The sequence below is a fragment of the Cyanistes caeruleus genome, chromosome 6, assembly GCF_971803275.1.
Source record: "Cyanistes caeruleus chromosome 6, bCyaCae1.hap1.1, whole genome shotgun sequence".
NCBI lineage: Eukaryota > Metazoa > Chordata > Aves > Passeriformes > Paridae > Cyanistes > Cyanistes caeruleus.
In genome coordinates this window covers 66,811,385-66,829,656 of record NC_141706.1, presented here as the reverse complement: position 1 = coordinate 66,829,656, position 18,272 = coordinate 66,811,385, and the positions used below count along the sequence as shown (strand labels likewise).

The window sequence follows — 18,272 nt, the reverse complement described above, 5'->3', positions numbered from 1 at the left end:
AACATCTCCCTTTCCCCCTCTCCCGTCTGCAAGGAGGTGAGGATGGCGTTGGGGACACTCTTGAGGAAGCCGCCGCTGCCGCCGGGCAGTTGTCGAGCCTTTTGGGGATGGCTGAATGCCGTGTTCAACAAGTAAGAGTGAGTCGCTGGTTAATAATTAACTTTCAGATCCCTCAAATTCTCTGCGCGGTTTGCGGAGCAGAACAACCAAATCCCTCGGCTGCAGAAAACGTTTTCTGTCATTAACGCTCTTCTTTCCCCCCCAGATTGCATGGTGGTTGTTGCCAAGGGGTCGTTCCGTATCTGCTTCCCATTCCAAAGCTGTGACCTTCCAGAGGAAAGTGTGTGCTCTGCCCCTTCCCTGGAATGCACATGGATCCCATCCCGAAATCCTGGTCTTCTTTGACCCCAAATCTCACCTTAATCAGTGGCACAGTTTTCTTTCCTTACAGACATGGAAGGAAAGAGTTAAAGTTGTATTTGTATTTTTTTTTTCCCAAAAAGCATCTGCCACTTAAATAAAAAAACCTCACGCCAGACTAATCACTGCACAATCCAAAAATTACCTATGAACAATTTTCAGTAAATCACATCCTCACGTTATAAATAACTATGTAGTTGTTGGCTTTCACTGTTCTATATTAACTTTTACAAATTATTTTAATATAGTACAGTTTATAATCTCTTTTTAACTGTTTCTGATATCATATAATTTGTCAGCCTTTTATACTTAATTCCCTAATCCCTGTGTAAATTGTATATTTTAGTGTAATAAATATATATTACAGTTTAGGCTTTCACAGAATATTAAAATAAATGCTGTGTGCTGTGTATTATAACGTTCACTTTTACAGAAGTAGTTGTTTTTCTGAAATAATAACGAATTACTTTATTTTTGTAGCTAACTAGCAATAGTGAATTAACTAATATTGATTAAAAGAACTTGTAGAAACAGCTAAAACATCTGTATAAGATAACATTAAAAAGAACCAGGCAAGTAACACTGAAAGAGCAAAGAAGAATCTACTGCCAGCCCTTTGGCTATCAATATCAAACCACAGGCCAGGGGGCCTTGTGAAGAAATAAAATATAAGCCTCTCAAAATCACATCTGCATCATGGCATGAAATGTCTAAGAAAACAAAGTCAAGAGTTGAACTCAGCTAAAAAATTCCCAAAACATGTAAATGCGAAAGAATGTTTGAATATGTATAAGCTTCATGAATATGCAATTGACCAATGCAATATAAAAACAGAGTTGTTCTAGTTAACCGTGTGCATCTAACTATTACTAGATGTAACAGTTAATTAATGTATTAATACATTATATTATTATACAATATTAGCATATTATTAATGTAATAATTATATTACATTACTAGTTACTGTTACTTTTACTTCATCCCTTATTATCCCTTACTAAACTTCTAAAAATTTGAAAGAGTGAACCTCATTTACTCACACTTACTTCTCTGACCCTGCACATGATGCCTTAAGTTTTAGCTTTCATATTTTTCCCTAGGTGTGTAGTTTTGAGCTTCCTATTAAATGTCAGTGAGTTCTCTTCAGAGGACAGGCAGACAAAACATTTCCTTTTCCAGCTTAGAACCAAGGACAATCGTTACAAGTTTCAGGCCCAAAAGCAGAAACAACAGTGGACTGAAGACAAAGAACAAGAGGGATGGGACTTCATAACCTGAAGCTGTAATTGGACAATTAACACAGACATGCAGATGGACCAAAACTTATAAAAATGTCAGCCCTCATGACCAGTCATCCATTTTGTGACTGTTTTTGGGTCCATCTTGGGTGTGGCCCTGGCCAGGCTCCTGTACTGCCCAAGGTGTGTCCTTTAGGGCCTTTCAGTAAATCCCTTCTTTATTCTGCACTCTGTCCAGCTTCTGTTGTAGCTCAGCCCTCTCCAGGCAGGTGTTTGCTGAGGAGCATTATTGTTGATAATATTGATGATTCCAGGCTCTCTGTGTCTGCAGGGTGGACCACGAGCGCATCCGAGCCGTGGGTCCCGACCGCGCGGCCTCGGAGTGGCTGCTGCGCTGCGGGGCCCTGGTGAGGTACCAGGGCTCGCCCAAGTGGCAGCAGGACTACAATGGGCTACCCACAGGGCCCCTGGGCAAGTACAAGATCGAAGCCATCAATGCCACCGACTCCTGCATCATGTACAGAGGATTTGACTACCTGGGTAATGTACACACGGGGCTTCTTCTTAATGGCTTTCATTTTCCTTGCCTTGAAATCTTATATCTACTCGTTAGCTTTCATTATTACTAACTTTTTAATTATTTTGTTGACTTCTGCGAATTATTATTATTATGAATCACAATGATTTTGATATAATTTGTAATATATAGATTTATAATATCTGTATTGTAATAGCTGTAATCACTTTTAACTGTTTTTGATGCAGTATAATTTGTCAGCTTTTGTAGCCAATGCCCTAGCCATGTGTAACATATATATATATATAAATAACTTACATAACTCATATATATATCTTATATATTAATATATATGTTTTATATATATGTTATATATTTTTATATATATACATTACATGTGTAATAAACATATAGTTTAAGCTTCTGCAAAATATTAAAATAGAAACTATGTGTTGTGCATTTTAACATTAATTTTTGCAGAAATAGATAATGGTTTTATTTTTATAACTAACAATGGTAAGAATAACTCAAGTTTGTGAAAATAGCTAACTATATAACTATATATGTATATTATATAACTACCTATGTAATTAAATAACATTAAAGAAAACAAATAACGGAGAAAAAAGATATGAAGAGGACTTCTGCCACTGACCTTTCAACTATCAATAACTCCCCATTTGTCATAAAAGAATAGTATACACATTATAAAGAAATAGCATATATGTTATAAGAAAATAACCCACAAAACTTCCAAAAATCAAATCTACACCATTACACAAGTCAAGAGTCAAACCAAGCTAAAGAATTCCCAGAACATGTAAAAGAACTCAAAGGAATATTTAAGTGTATATAATCTTCATAAATATGTATTTGATCAATGCAATAAAAATATATATTAAAAGAGTTATAATAAACCAGTGTACAGCTAGCTAGGGCTGTGCACCCAGTGCTGTGGGGTCCCTTTTTATCCCTAATTAAACTTCTGAAATTCTAGAAAGTAAAGCTCATTTCTCACAAAAATATGAATAATAGTGCCATTTGTTCCTTCCTTAGCAAGATACTGGTAAGTCACTTGTGGTTTTTCTGCCCCTTTATAAATATTTTTCAGTCCCTAAGGTTTTGCTGGAGGTGTGATTAAAGTGGAAAGACATTGGGAACTTCTGCTTTATCTGAAGTGGCCATAGCACTAAGGAAGTGCCACAAATTTCAATAAATTCATAGCAAAAAGCACTAGAAATATTATTTTTCTTCTGCACAAGGGATGATTTTGGTGTCTCTGAAGTCACAATTCTGCTCATTCTCCAGGCATTTACGGTGTCTTCAAAGACAAGAAGCAGGCTCTCTTCAAAATAAGAGATTAAACAAGTGTTTCAGGTGGTCTTTAAATGACAGAAAGCAAAATGGAAACAGGCTGTTTCATTTTTTTCATAGCAAGGGACCCTGAATTTCTGGCATTAGCACGTTCTTAGTCAGAGTTATTGTTTTATTACCCAAAATTGTGTGAGTTTTTTGTTACTTGCCCATTTCAAAGCTCTTGAAATCTTACTGAAACGATTCAAACCCCAAGGTTTTCCTAAATCTGAAGTACCACAAAGGGACTTTGGAGATTGATTGTGTTATGGCCCCACTGTATAAAGGAATGTGTTGCTGGGTGGCTTTAGGGGCAGTTATTGAACTGAGAACTTTCCAACCAGCACAGGCTGGTCCTGGAATTCTGGAGCAAATCCTCACTTTTGCCTTTGCAGATGGCCTGGAGCACGTTACAGATATCAAACTGGAGAAATGCATGTACATCCAGGACGAGTGTCTGCAGAGGCTCAGCGAGACCAGCAACCTCCAGAAGAGTCTGCAGCAGCTGAAGATCATTTCCTGTGGGAATGTCACAGACAAAGGCATCATTGCACTCCACAAGCTGACGTACGTGAGCCACTGAGTGCTTCCACAGCCCCCTGCTCCGGGCTCCTGGGGATTGTGCTGGGTGCAAGGGCTGGGGTTGCTGTTTGGAGCCTGTAGGGCTGGGTTGGGCTCAGGGATCAATAATTAATGATCAGCTTGGCTTCTGTTCCTGAGCCCTCTCCTGCAGCAGCTCTGCAGGGCAAGGTTTGATTGTGCCCTGTAGCTTTTAGTGCTTCCTCCACCTCACAGCTTCCTGCCACACCACCCTCTCTGCCTCAGGGTCTGGGACAGACCTGGCTGCTTGGGAATGGGATGCAGCTGGATACTGCAGCTAAAAACTCCAAGCACCCACTTCAGCAAGAAACTTCCAGTAGAACCAGTCACCATTCAAAATACTCAAAGCAACTGCAGTGGGATAATTTCTCCAACTTCTCTGTAAGCAATTCAATAGTAGTTGCCCATTTTCTTTTTAAATATTTACAGGAACCTGGAATATTTGTATCTGAGTGACCTTCCTGGGATCAGAGAGAAAGAAGTGACCTTCCGTGTCCTTCAGCAGGCACTGCCCAACCTGGAGCTGGAGCTGGATTTGGAATAAACACAGCAGCATGTAACTGAGATGTATGTGATTTCCTAGGATTTATCTTATGTTGCATAAATGAAGTTGTAGACACCGCTGTATTTCCAGTAAGCCCAGCTCTCCCACTACACTCAAAGGTGTATGTGACCTGTTAAGAAATCATGCAATTAAGTTTTATTAAGCTTAAACTCAGTGGTGGGTCAATAACAGACAAAGCAGCCTCTGCACGTGGCTGTTTCCTGTTTCTCTAGGAAGCTCTGAATACCTCAGTCAGAAGTTTTCAGTATTTTATTGCACAGAAGCCAAGTGGCAGTGGAGGGAATGTCGGGGTGTGTGTGGTCTCTGTGTGGTGTTGGTGCTGTTCCCCCTGGAAGAATCTCACCCAGTTGGTGGGTGCTGATTTAATAAAAGATGTTCTGGGTCTTCTTTGGGTTCTTCACACTTTGAGTTTTGTCTGGTTTAACGATCACCCCTCAGGAGCACTGAACTGCTAAAGGGACTGTGGCTGTTTGTGGAGGAGCAGCAGCTCATGGACAAAGCCTCGAGCGTGTTTTTGCTGTGTGCTGCCATGGACTGCAGCAGTTCTGTGCAGCTCTGGAGTTGCATCCTCATCCCTCCTGATAAATAAAAGTCACTGAGAATTGGTGAGGTTGGAAAAGTCCTCTGAGATCGTGGGAGTCCCCAGCACTGCCAAGGCCACCTCTGAGCTGTGTCCCCCAGTGCCACATCCACACAGCTTTTAAATCCCTCCTGGAACGGTGAGTCCAGCCCTGTCCTGGCCAGCTGTGCCAGGGCTGGACAAACCTTTCCAGGAAGGAATTTTCCCCAGTATCCAATCTAAACCTCCCCTGGCCCAGCCTGAGGCCATTCCCTCTCCTCCTGTCCCTGTTCCCTGGCAGCAGAGCCCGACCCCCCCGGCTGTCCCCTCCTGCCAGGGACTTGTGCAGAGCCACAGGGGCCCCCTGAGCCTCCTTTGCTCCAGGCTCAGCCCCTTCCCAGCTCCCTCAGCAATTCTCCAGCCCCTTCCCAGCTCCCTCAGCAATTCTCCAGCCCCTTCCCAGCTCCCTCAGCAATTCTCCAGCCCCTTCCCAGCTCCCTCAGCAATTCTCCAGCCCCTTCCCAGCTCCCTCAGCAATTCTCCAGCCCCTTCCCAGCTCCCTCAGCAATTCTCCAGCCCCTTCCCAGCTCCCTCAGCAATTCTTCAGCCTCTTCCCAGCTCCCTCAATCCCTCCTGGGGCTCCAGACCCTTCCCAGCTCCGTCCCCTTCTCTGGACACGGTCCAGCCCCTCAATGCCTTTCTTGTGAGTCAAAACTGCCCCCAGGATTGGAGGTGGGGCCTCAGCAGTGCCAGCACAGTGGGAAAGGCTCATCCTGGGGGAGAACACGGCATTTTCAGTCAAATCCCTGGTTTTGGGGGTGGGGGCGGGCAGAAGGCAGCGACTCCAAGCAGTCAGATGTGCAGTGCTGTCTCAGAGATGGTTTTCCATGTGTAAGGAAACATAAGGCCAACAGGCACACACAGGGCATGGCATCTGTCTCACTTAAAGGGCTTTTACTGTTGTGGAACACAAAATGTACTGGCAAAACATTTCTGCTGTAAGTGTCAGTAAAAAGAGGATGTTCTTGCCCAGTAGTAAAGCTTTATATAGTAAAATACTTCCAGTACATTGGAAAAAGAAGCTACATTTCTTTTATTCAAAATCAACACAATATTACATTCTGAGATTCCACAAACCCCAGTCATTCTAATACAAACACTTGGGCAGAATTCCTGCCTGTGTCTGGCCAATGTTATAAATTACATTCATGATTAGTTTTGATAAAATCATTTTTGCAACTACAAGCAAGTGCCCTCACTCTTGTCAGAAGCAGAATTCAAGGACTAAACTTGCAGGAGCAGCTCTGGAAAGACTAAAGGAACAACAGGGATGTTGTTGCTCTGTTCTCCTGGGCGTGGTGCCTGCGGAGCCTGAGCAGTCACCAGCTCTGAGCTCACCAGCACATCTTCACCCCTTGAGCAGCACAGCAGGGACTTGGCCACACAGCTCCTCCCAGCAGGGACTTGGGGCCAAGCTAAAGCAGGAGGGACTCGTGTATTTGGCAAGGTGGAGTTCTCCTGCCCAGTCTGAAATGCAGGGGACAGATAGGCCAGAGTTTGAAATTTCATACTGTAAGCACTGGGCTGAGGTAATCCTGAACCAGGAAGCAATCAGGAATTAAAAATGTACACAGAACACTGAGATGAGATTTGAGTTCTTTCTGCATTCCTTCCTCTCCATCAGTAACCCAGAGTAGAGACTACTCTGTACATGCCATAACTTTTAGTAATTTAGTTTTCCACTGCTTACCCTCCATCTATAAATCCTGGATGATTTTGAACAACCTGAGTTTTGATCTGCCCCCTGGTCAGATGTTTGGGAAGTGGTACTTTGATTTCCTTGTCTTGCAGCAGTTCTTCTTGCTGTCCAAAGCTGGGAGAACATTGCTGCAGGTCAGCTGAGGCAGGTGCTGTACCTGAAGGAAAGGTTACACCATGTCTGTTTGTTTGGAAAGGGAATAAAACACACGTGGAATCAAATTTTCACATGGAATATGAGCTATAAAACTATTCCTACTGTAATTCTCCACTTTCCAAGCTAAGAGTCTAAGGTTTTACAACTGGACTGCAACTAGAACAACTCATTAAAGAACTCCATTAGGAAAGAAAAATATCCCAGGTCATAGAAATGGTAAATAAATCATAAATCATCCTACTTCCATAGAAATGGAAGAGGCCAATCAGTCTGATGCAGGAATTAACACCCTGTAGCAGTTCTCCATCCCTCACCTCCAACTTCCCTGCCTGGTCCCAGCTCAGCATTAGAGCTGCCATGGGGAATTAGCTCACAGGAATAAAAAACTGTGCAATGAGTTACATTGTGAGGCTGGATTTGGGGACTTGGGGTGGAACCTGGAAAAGCCAGAGCAGCAGGGAGAGGTTGGCCTGGCAGCTCCAGCTGCAGAAACACCCAGTGTGTGGAGTAACGTGTGGAACTGAGCATGGGATCATCATGTCCCTACAGCACTTAGAACAGAAGTGGTGTTTATTCCATCTCCTAATTCAGGATTAAAAAGCACCAGAGTATTCAAACTTAAACCAGCCACGTGAGTGTGTCCAGCTTGTTCAGCCTCCCGCTGCTCTTTGTCAGGAATGCACATTCCTGGATGAACCTTATCGTGCGCAGGGCTGTGCTGTTTATCCCCAGTGCCCCATGGAGCCGCAGTGCAAAATCCAGTTTGTACGGAGTTACTCTTTAGCCAGGGGGTTTGTTTTCTCCTCAGGATAAAACCAACACCTGCCAGCACAGCCCACCCTGGGAGCCAACAAAAGAACAGCCCCCCTTAGGCACGGAATATTAAACACTATGGAAAGCTTACCCCTGGCACGTGCTTCCGAGTCAGCCTGGCTGGCTTCCGAGGGCTCTTTTCATGTTCTTTGCCCAGCTCTGCTGCCTCCCTAAAGCTCTCAAAGTAGGGGTGCTGCAGCAGCTGCTCACAGCTCTGCCTCTCCGCAGGGTCCATCCGAAGGCAGCCCTTAGAAAAGGTGGAGAATGACACCGAGCACTCCTTACACAGCTCTGCACAATTCCTGCTGCTCCCCACGGCCAGCGAGTGTTCCCACAGGTATGTGTGTTAGTAAGTTTTTAAATAGATTCTAAGAGCAGCTTTTCACAGTCAGCACGAAGCTGGAGGAGCAGCTAATTATACAATAATTACAAAAATTAATTATGGAACTGTCTGGGTTGGAAGGGACCTTAAAGACCATCTTGTTCCAACCCCCTGCCATGGCAGGGACCATTCCACTACCCCAGGTTGCTCTGAGTTCCATCCAACCTGGCCTTGGACACTTCCAGGGATGGGGAGTCCACAATTGCAGTAGGAATTATGGCTCAAGGAACAGGTGCAATCACAAGGAGCAGCAAACCAGGTCTGTTTTTCAATGAATCTCTGATAACTCAGTCCCAGACTCTCACACCAGATGATTTGTTTATCCCACTGCAGGGCTCTTCCACAAGCTGGAGCTTCCTTACCTTCATGAGAACCAGTGCAGAGTATGAAATATTGGGGAATTTCATTTCCAGTGGTTCCTGCAGGGAAAAAAACCCAAGTGAATGGACTCATATTAGCAAACTTTTCATTCATCAGGGTACCAAGACTCAGCTTTCCACAGGAACACGACCTGTTCCTCACAAAATGCCTCCATCACTCCATGTGTTCAGAGGCATGGCAGCACTGAGGATGTGCCACCAGAAATGGGGGAAAGCAGCAGAGATTAATCCTTTTTTGACTGCTTTTACACAAGCTGTAAGTTAAATGTCATGAGAGGTTCAGCCACCTCCAAATAATATTCTGGTGTACACTGGCAAAGTAGAGGGCAAAGTTTTTGGATAGGGAAAAAACGCTGCACAGCAAAGGACTGGGCAGAGTGGAGAAGGGAGGGAAGTGCAGCTGGAGGCAGCTCTTACCATGCTCTCTGGGTCTGGAATTCTTACCCCACTGAAGAACTGGTTGGTGCTGAAGACTTGCTGGTGCCTGGGAATGAGATCCCCTTTGACCAAAAATTAAAAAGAAAAAAAAAAAATTGGAGTAATTGACTTAATTTTATAGTGCCTGCATTGAACATGGCTGTAACCTCTAAGAAGGCTGATGCCATCCAAGACAACACCTGAAGAGGTGGAATATCACCAAGTGAGCTCAGGCAATGTTCTTTGTGACAATTAATGTCCATTTTGGCCACCAGTGATCCCACACCTGTGTGACCGTGCTGAAGGAAAGGCAGGGCCACAGGTGTTCCAGCTTCAGGAAAATTTAACTTCTTTTGGGTGAAATTCTCTTTGGATGCTCCTGAGGGTGCAGTACAGGAAAGAGCTGGAACACAGCCCCCCCTGAATTTGCTGTAGCTGCTCCCCATGGCAGTGTTTTTGAAGCTTGGAGCACCCCAGAGCGAGGAAAATGTTAAAATCAAATCAATAGCAAAGGAGGCAATACAATGCCAACCCACAATGGCACAGCTTCACTCAAGGAGCTTTGCTCTGTGAACACTGCCTCACTCCAGCACCTGGATCCAACAATCAATGGGAATCTCCTCTGGCTGAAACTCTATTATTAAAAATAAATTATAACTGCCTAACATTGGCATTAATGAATTCTGGAGGATAAAGCAATCGGTGATTAACTATTTTTCTAGGTAAGGAGTTTATCTGTTTAAAGCCATTAGTCACCTTTGTAGTTTTAGAAACTGCTCAGTTAAAATTACAACTCTCTGTTCATTCCAACAAATTTCAATTAGAAATGGGGAGTTGTTTGTTGCCACCCAAGAAATCAGAAGTTACACACCAAAATTGAAAAGATCAATGGGACTGGATTAGTTTAAGTGTTATGTGGGATAATGTCTCTTTTATTTAACAAATTAATATGGAGTGGGTCCTAAATTCATTGATGAACAAGAAAGATGTGGAACAGACAAGCTGTGATGTTCACACTCCCCAGGATCACAGCCATCAACAGGCACTGACAACACTTTTGAGACCTCCAAGGCTGGGATGAATCAAATCCAGCTGTTCATGGACCACTTTCCTTGCTACAAACCCTGAAAAACACCTGGATCTTCTAAACCTTTATGTAAAACACTCCTGGTCCTTTCTGATACAGGCACCTCATGTTTTTGTCTATGTGGAGACAGCTGAAGTTTCTGTGCTCCCCTAGCCCAGCAATCACCCCAAGGGAGCAGGAGGGGTGTCCAGTGGTCACCAAACACATCCCACATCTCTAATCTGCCCTGCACCAGACCCAGCTTCCCCGAGGCCAGCACTGCCGAGGAGAGCGGAGGGATGGTTCCAGGCAGTCTGCAGGCAACGATCCCGATTCCCAGCCTGCTCCCCTGGGAGCACACGGACATCAAGCCAGGAAAACCCAGCTCCTTCTTAAGGACAGGAGCCCCTCAAATAAACCAGCACCTTCTAAAGGGAGAGATCTGCTGGGTAAATGTCCCCTGGCTGCTCCCCACTCCCTCCTGGGCAGGCTCCGGTGCTGCAGGGGACGCTCACCCAGGGTTCTGCGGATCAGGTACAGCTGGTCCACGTCCGACTTGCCGGGCCACAGGGGCACCCCCGAGAGCAGCTCGGCGAACACGCAGCCGATGGCCCACACGTCCACGGGCGGGCCGTACTGGGTGTCCCCCACCAGCAGCTCCGGGGAGCGGTACCACCTGGTGGCCACGTAGTCGGTGTAGTAGTCACTGGGACCGGCTGGGGCGGGGTCAGGGGAGAGACACAAGAAAAGGAACGTGGGATTAGAGCGATGCTCAGGAGCCAGCAGCACTTGGTACATTTTAGGGCATCTCCTGGGCAGGCCAGAGCTGCAGCAGCAGGGTGAGTCGCTGGCCACCAGCAGAACCCAACTTTGGAAATAGTCAGGATCTGGTAAAAATCAAGACCGTGTTTTCCTCCAAATGAAAATGTGCAGAGCTCTACAGCAGGGCCCAGCAGCAGCTAGTGGCCAGTTCTCAGAGCCCATGTGATTTGTCTGAAGAGGAGCTAAAAAAAAACAGATTAGGGGGTTTATTTACAACGGAAAATGTGAAGCCATTGTTTGCAGAGGCAGGCAGAGGGGCTCTTCCTGCCAGGGAGCTCCAGCTGTGTCTCCAGCACTACATAAACAAGGGCTGGGCAGCTCCGAGACGCCCAAGCCCGACTTGATCTGCCCGTGCCAGCACCCCCAGCGGCTCAGCCGGCCCAGCAGGGAGCTCGGCGTGTTCACAGATGTCACCGCGGCGTTTGGCATCCCTCCCTGCAAGGTTTAGGAATCCCTGCCCAGCCTTCAGCAGAGCTTCCCTGGGAAGACACATAGCCATCATACAGGCTGTATGATGATCTGCAGTGCGTCAGAGACAGGCAAGTGAGGGCTGGAATGGCTCATCCTACACCTGGAGTACATAAAGAGTCAGCACTCACTCAGGATTCGAGCAAATCCAAAGTCGCAGAGTTTGATGACCGAGTGCTTTGTTATCAGGATGTTCTCTGGCTTTACATCCCGGTGGATGCACTGGAAGAAGAAGAAAAAAGCAAGGTTAGAAGTATTTAACCTGTCCCTCAGATAAATTCAGCCACATCCCCTCATGTGCTGTGGCAGGCAGTTGTTCCTGCTGAAAGGGAAGATGGAAGGATTTCTGAGTGACCTGTCCATAGCCCACCTTAGGGGAGAGTCACTGTGCAGCTCCCAGCTTCAGCTCTGGATCCCCTGCACAACACAGAGTCGGCTCCCTGAGCCCCCTGGGAAGTTCCTGCCCAATGATTTTGCTGACAAAGCTCAGCAAGGGCTCTGCTCAGCACAGGCGAGACACATCCAGAGCTGTGTCCAGCTTTGGGACCCTCCGCAGAGGGAAAATGTGAATCCAGTGAAGGGACACTGAAATTTAAGGGACTGGGGTGTCTGACACCCAAGGAGAGGATGAGGGAGCTGGGACCATCAAGACTCCAGGTGAAATTCCTTAATGTGTATTAAATACCTGATGGGAAGGGAGACTGAGCTAGGCTGGTCTCGGTGGTGCAGTGAAAGGACAGACCATGGGCACAAACTGAACACTCAAGAAATTCCAAATTCCATCTAAACCTAACCAATTTAGTTTATATTTTATTTTTTATTTTTATTTTATTTTATTTTTTTTTAGATACTGAAATCCTGCCTGGAAAAGTTTCTGAACAGCCTGTTCTAGCTGATCCATCTTGACTGGAGGGGCTGGATAAGATCTCCAGAGGCCCCTTCCAACATCAGCAATTCTGTGATTCTTTGGAGGTGAGCTTGTCCTTCACAACAACTGAATTTGGGCTTGGCAAAGAATTTCTGCTGATCAAACTAACAAAGACCTTTATTTCTTTTGCTCTGCTCAACTCACTGGGATCTCACTCATGTTGTCCCTCTCCCATCATCACTTCAGAGCAAACACCTTGGACTTGCCAAGCTGCTGGTAAATTATTGTGTCACCTCTGGACGACTGAAATGCTGCTTATTAAACCACTGTCACGGAGTTCCAAAAAGGGCAGCTGCATAAAACTGTGATCACATTACCTGTGATCTACAGCAGGTCAGGCTGCAGCATCTCATTGTTCCCTCTGCTCTCAAACTCCATTAAATCTTCCAGACTGAGCAAGGAAACAGAAAAAAGGCACAAACCAACAAATCTTGGAAGCAGGAGAGACCTGTGGCCAAGTTCCTGTGGCTCAACTGGACATAATTCTCTCAGCAAAGACAAAACACCCATTCCAGGGCCATCTCCTGCCCCACTCTTAAATCTCAAATGTTGGCAGAGGAACAAAACCAAAGACAATTAGAGCTAAGTTTGCCTAAAGACCTTCTCCAAAAGGCTCCTTCTCCTTCCCTGCTTCTTAAAATGTTCCCAGTGAAGTATCTGTCAAGCACACAATTCATGTCTCCAGAGAGCAGAGGAGGGAGTAAAGTGGGTTTACTGTCTCTAAGTTTTGAAATCTTTTCACTGGTGCCATGATTCAACCCCATGGCAGTGAACTGAAGGAGTTTCTGTGAAATCAGCAGCAGTTTGCCAGCTGATGAGCTGGTAAGGCAGGTTCCTGAAGGTCAGCAGTAGTGCAGGGTACACGGAATCACACAAGGATCTTTCCCATTCTCCTGGGAGCTTCTCTAAGGTCATTAGAGCAAATCATTACCTGACAGCCAAGCCCAGGGGCCTGTGTGACAGTGAAGGCAGCTGGTGTGGGTGTACACCAATATTTCAGATGAGTTTCCTGTTGAAAACAGGAGATTCCATCTGACCCCATTCCATGAAATCATGGGAAAGCATGCATCCATTTTCCTGGAATCAGGAAAATGCCAACAGAGCCCCTCTCTCCTCCGAGGCCATGTTCCAGCAATCATTAGTGCAGGCCAGGGGACTCACATTGTGTTTGTGGCAGAAGTTCACAGCCTGCAGGGTCTGCCAGGTTATGCTTTTCACCAGGTACTCTGGCACCCTGTTGGAAAAAAACCCCAGAGTTTTATTTTGGCCATTAATAATAAATTTACTGTTTTGTGGAAAATGAGTGCTGACATTGTACAGGGATCTCTGAGCAAAACCATCAGGGATGTCAGGAAGCACTTCCAAAGCCAGTCAGTGCAACAAGACACGAGGATTTATGTCTGGTACCAGTCACAGCCAGCATGGGCTGCCACTGTGATCACACAGCCAAGTGTGTGAGTCCGTATCAGATCCCATCCTACAATTCCTGGCAATGCTGAAATGCCAGCAGCAATTTCTGCCTCAGCAGCTCTCAGGGCTGGAACTGCTGGAGTATCCATGGTATAGCTACATGGAATGCTGCTGATTGTCCAGAGAGGAGAGGTGAAAAATGGGCCAGGGAAGGGTGCTCAGACAAAAGTAATAAAGTTCTGCTTTGGTTTGGATTCCCCTCCTTCCCTCCCACAGCTGGCAAACACTCCCCAGCCTCCTCTCCTTTCTTTCAGTTACTGGGCAACAGTTCTTGAAGTTCCTTTGCTGTCTGTTGAAGGCTCTTCAACAACCCCAGGAAAGGCAGAAGTGACAGTCTTGGCATTTTCCAACTCAAACACAATTTTATTTCACATGTTTAATGCTGAAAAGCTTCTGATTCGTAATAAAGAAAAAACCTACCCAAAAATAAACCAAAACAACGCAAGCCTGAGTTTTTCTTTCAAGTTTGGCTTTCAGTTTCAGTGGGTCAGTGATACTCTGCTGACGCAGTGAGATTCCTTCCAGAAACATCCCAGAATGATGGGAGTGCTGTTCTGACAGCTTGAAAAGGGGATAGAGTTGGTCAAATGAGCTGGAATCAACAGGTGCCCACCCATCTTAACCTGACCACAAAAGACTTGACCATCTGCCCTAGCAGAGCTGAAAAGCAAAGCATGCAGCTAGCTGATCCATTTTCCTTCACACTGGGGTTGTTCTGATGAACAATCAGCAAATGGGAAGCATTTCCTTCAAACAGAGTTATTCATCCCCTCTTCAGATTCCAGGTGAGCAGGTTCCCAGTGGGGTGGCAGCTGCTGGCAGCTCACAAAGCCACCAGTGATCAGCCTGCTCCGTTCTCCTGGTGCTCCTCACCAGGGAGGGAGGGAGTAAATAACAAGCTCTTGTTTGCTCAACCCCCCCATCAGTCTCCTGCAGGCAATTCACAGCCCCAGGCCTGTGCAATGATTTATGGAGTGTTGCTTAGCATTTCCACAGCACCAAGGCACCGTGGATAATTGGGGACAGCGGGAGTGGCGTTTACAAGGTGTGGACAGAACAAACCCTGTGTGGAGCTCACACTTGGTGCGAGCACCTATTGGAAGAGAAGTTTTGCAGAAGAGGGGCAGGCACAGCTCTTAGGAATTACTCCTCACTCTGGAGGGCTGAAAGTGCTCAAAAGTGTATATGTGGCACTTGGGGCACGGTTTAGTGGTGAACACAGCAGGGCTGCATTAACAGTTGGACTTGATGCTCTCAGAAGGCTTTTCCAACCTAAATGATCCTACAAGTCCCTGGTTCTGTATTTGGGTGCCCCTGCCCCAGTGCTCACAGTGATGGGAGCAAAGGAAGCAGCAGGACACAAGCTGCTCCCAAGCCCTGGATTCGCTGCTCCCCCTCCAGCCAGAGCTCTCCCAAATTCTCGGCTCGGCGCTCCCGTCTCCGTGGTGAGCGGGGCCGTGCGGGAGGGAACACGGCTCCTGCGCCGCTCTTGTGCCACACCACAGCAACAGAGACAGTCCTGGGCACTGCGCTCAGAAACCTCTCCTGGAATTAATGGAATTCCTCTGAAAAGCCACAGGGCAGCAACGCTGTGCTGGGAGCTGCCAGGGCACAGGGCTCACTCACCCGCGGGGGTGCTTGTCCAGCTCGTGCAGCACCGTGTGCTCGCAGTATTCCAGCACCAGGTGCAGCCGCCGCTTCCTCCTGAACACCTCCAGCAGGTTCACCAGGTTGGGGTGCTTGAGTTGCTGCAACACACAGGGGAAGGGGTGGTCAGCAGCTGCACAGGGTAAAGCTGTGGGGGACAGACTTTTCCTTAAGCTCAACCCTTTCTACAAGCACAGCTCAGCTACAGCTCAGCCTCTGGGTACTTATTTTGGGAGCTGACCTAAAAGGGTGGGCAACAAACTCATCCCAGTGCTCCATCTAACCCTGCCCTCTGGCAGTGGGAAGCCATTCCCCCTTATCCTTGGATATTGGGAATGGGGAATTCCTGGCTGGGAGGGTGCGCAGGCCCTGGCACAGGCTGCCCAGAGAAACTGTGGCTGCCCCTGGATCCCTGGAAGTGTCTGAGGCCAGGCTGGATGGGGCTTGGAGCAGCCTGGGACAGTGGAAAGTGTCCCTGCCCATGGCAGGGGGTGGAATGGGATGCTCTTTGGAATCCCAAACCATTCTGGGATTCTGTGGTTTCACGACTCTTCCCACTCCATGTCGCTTGGCTCCTGGCCACAAAAATCCCTTTGTCGGCAAGGTGTTTACTGGGCAGAAAAATGATTTATCAGACCCATCATTTTCTAATGATGAAACACAATCTCACTCCATCTCTGACAAACAGGAGTTACCTAAGCCAGGAATTGCCTCAACAAACAAACAAACAAACAAACAAATAAACAAACAGTTACTACTTGCAGAGAAAAAGCTGAGAATAGTCAAGCAGGTCTGCACTTGTTAAAGTCAACAGTAACTCCAGCACAGATCCTGCTGTGCCTGGCTGCTGTGGCTTTGGATCCTTAAGGATGATGCAGTTCCCAGCTGCATTACAAAGGACTTCTGCCATGATTATTTTCCTTTTCACATGTTTAATATCACTTAAATCTTAATGTAAATCTAGCATTGTTTACTGAAATAATATAGCTACATGTCCTGTGTTTACTTTGTATAGGAGAAAAACCTAGGCTGCTTCTCCCCAAAATCTAACTGAAAAATATTTACTCTTTTTCCTAGATGATTGTTTTCCTAGGAAAGCAGGTGTAGAAATCATGAGCACCCCGGGAAAAGTGCAAAGAGGACACTTCCCATTCCTTGGAACACCAAGCTGAGGGTACTGTGTGCCATCACCCAGCAGCAAGTTTGTAACAAAGAAAAGGAAATTTTTTTTCCACACAACACATTCCTAAAGCCTCAGGAAACTATGGAGACCAGACGAACACACAAGTTCCTAAGACATGGGACAGAGTCTGCAGATGCATGAAGCAACAGGCACAGCCTCTGGCTGCAGAATCCTTGCCCAGAAACTGGGAGTGTGAAAGGAAACCTTACCCGATACTCTGTCCCTTTCTCCCGGGTCTCTCCTCATTTCTGCATGCTGGATAGACCTGCAGACGCTCCCCTGCTTTTATTTCTTCGGGAAAATAAAGCCAGAGGCTGAAGGAGTAACCCATTTCTGTGTGAGGATGAGCTCTCACAAAGAGGTCAGGAAAGGATCAGCAAAGACAAGGCTCACTCTGGTGCTGGTTCTGCTAATACTTCCATGTGGAATTCCTGACCCTGCACAGCCCCTGGCATTCAATCCTCAGCTGGATCCTGCACAACCAGGGGCTCAGAAAGGGCGTTTTAAGGAGAAGCTGGGGCAGATTTATCAATTGTGGAGCAGGGAGAGCTGTGTCCCCTGGCTGTCCCCCTCCTCATGCTGTCTAGCCTCACTCTTTGCCCATGTGTTTCACTCTGGCTCCAGCTGTTCTGGGCAATCTCCTGGACGCAGAGGGGTGTGTGACACGCACCAGGGGCAGAGCTGTGCCCACACTAGCCAGGACTCCATGGGGAACAGAGCCTGGGTCAATCCCTCTGTTCAGGGCACACCGTGACTGCGCTGATGCTGCTCCTGCAGAAGTCGCAGGTACCTGGCTCATGGCTGTGTCTCAGCTCCCACCTGCTCCTGCCGGGGCTGGGCAGGATCACCCGGCACCGCCATCCCTGGACAAGCGGCTCGGACATTCCCTGGCACCGGCTTTCTCCAGAGGAACTGACTGACCTGGGCACTTCATGGTGCTCCTTCACACCCGTCTCTTTGCTTCCCTCACGACACCCCCATCACCTCACAGATGCCCTCATGCCCTGTCCCTTCATGGCCGCCCTCACACCCCGGCCCCTCACCACACCCCGGCCCCTCACGACGCCCCGGCCCCTCAAGACACTCCGTCCCTTCACTGCTGTCTTCACACCTTGTGTGAAGGGACATCACGATGTCCCTTCATGGATGTCCTCACACCCTGTCCCCTCACACCCTGTCCCCTCACGCCCTGTCCCCTCACGCCCGTCCCCGGCCGCTCGCTCAGGGCTCGCCGCTCCCCGCCGGGGCTCGCCATGGCGGGCACAGCCCGCGCGGGCAGCGGGGCCCGTCCCGCCGCCGCCGCCCACCTTGAGCATACGGATCTCCCTCAGGGCGATCTTCCGGATCACCGGATCCTCCTCGGACTCCAGGAACCTCTTGATGGCCACAATCTGACCCGTGTCCTTGTTGCGGCACTTGAAGACGACTCCGTAGGAGCCCTCCCCGACCTTGCCCAGCTTCTCGTAGCGCTCCATGGCCGGGCGGCCCCGCCGCGCTCCGCCGCCGCCTCAGCGCGGAGCCGGGGCGGG

At 47.5% G+C, this 18,272-nt stretch overlaps 2 protein-coding genes across 5 annotated transcripts; one reads left to right on the top strand and one right to left on the bottom strand.

Annotated features, from left to right (window-relative positions):
- Positions 1-40: 40 nt before the first annotated feature.
- DMAC2L (distal membrane arm assembly component 2 like) lies at positions 41-14,350 on the top strand. Of its 3 annotated transcripts, none has more exons than XR_015287825.1 (7): positions 41-131; positions 1,990-2,198; positions 3,924-4,095; positions 4,558-4,695; positions 8,209-8,317; positions 12,363-12,487; positions 14,168-14,350. XR_015287825.1 is itself a non-coding variant. In XM_023927233.2 (4 exons), the coding sequence occupies exons 1-4, from the start codon at positions 43-45 to the stop codon at positions 4,670-4,672; spliced, it is 585 nt and encodes a 194-aa protein (XP_023783001.2). In that variant the 5' UTR covers positions 41-42; the 3' UTR covers positions 4,673-5,095. The 3 variants fall into 3 exon arrangements, 1 of the variants encoding a protein (XP_023783001.2); XR_015287824.1 differs by having other exon boundaries at positions 12,630-14,350; XM_023927233.2 differs by lacking the exons at positions 8,209-8,317; positions 12,363-12,487; positions 14,168-14,350 and having other exon boundaries at positions 4,558-5,095.
- CDKL1 (cyclin dependent kinase like 1) lies at positions 6,318-18,271 on the bottom strand. Of its 2 annotated transcripts, XM_086892379.1 has the most exons (9): positions 18,051-18,271; positions 15,540-15,661; positions 13,605-13,677; positions 11,647-11,737; positions 10,741-10,941; positions 9,160-9,242; positions 8,725-8,781; positions 8,072-8,227; positions 6,318-7,168 (listed from the first exon to the last, which is right to left on the bottom strand). In XM_086892379.1, exons 1-9 carry the CDS (start codon positions 18,216-18,218, stop codon positions 7,061-7,063), a joined length of 1,059 nt encoding a protein of 352 aa, XP_086748505.1. In that variant the 5' UTR covers positions 18,219-18,271; the 3' UTR covers positions 6,318-7,060. The 2 variants fall into 2 exon arrangements, with proteins under 2 accessions (XP_086748505.1, XP_086748506.1); XM_086892380.1 differs by lacking the exons at positions 13,605-13,677; positions 18,051-18,271 and adding an exon at positions 16,953-18,027.
- Position 18,272: the final 1 nt, after the last annotated feature.

Coding starts and splice junctions, on each gene's coding strand:
- DMAC2L (XM_023927233.2), top strand. CDS start 43: ATGGCGTTGGGGACACTCTTGAGGAAGCCGCCGCTGCCGCCGGGCAGT. Junction 132..1,989: donor CTGAATGCCGTGTTCAACAA/GTAAGAGTGAGT, acceptor CTGTGTCTGCAG/GGTGGACCACGAGCGCATCC. Junction 2,199..3,923: donor CAGAGGATTTGACTACCTGG/GTAATGTACACA, acceptor TTGCCTTTGCAG/ATGGCCTGGAGCACGTTACA.
- CDKL1 (XM_086892379.1), bottom strand. CDS start 18,218: ATGGAGCGCTACGAGAAGCTGGGCAAGGTCGGGGAGGGCTCCTACGGA. Junction 11,738..13,604: donor ACTTCTGCCACAAACACAAT/GTGAGTCCCCTG, acceptor TTCTTCTTCCAG/TGCATCCACCGGGATGTAAA. Junction 10,942..11,646: donor TGGATTTGCTCGAATCCTGA/GTGAGTGCTGAC, acceptor ACCCCGCCCCAG/CCGGTCCCAGTGACTACTAC.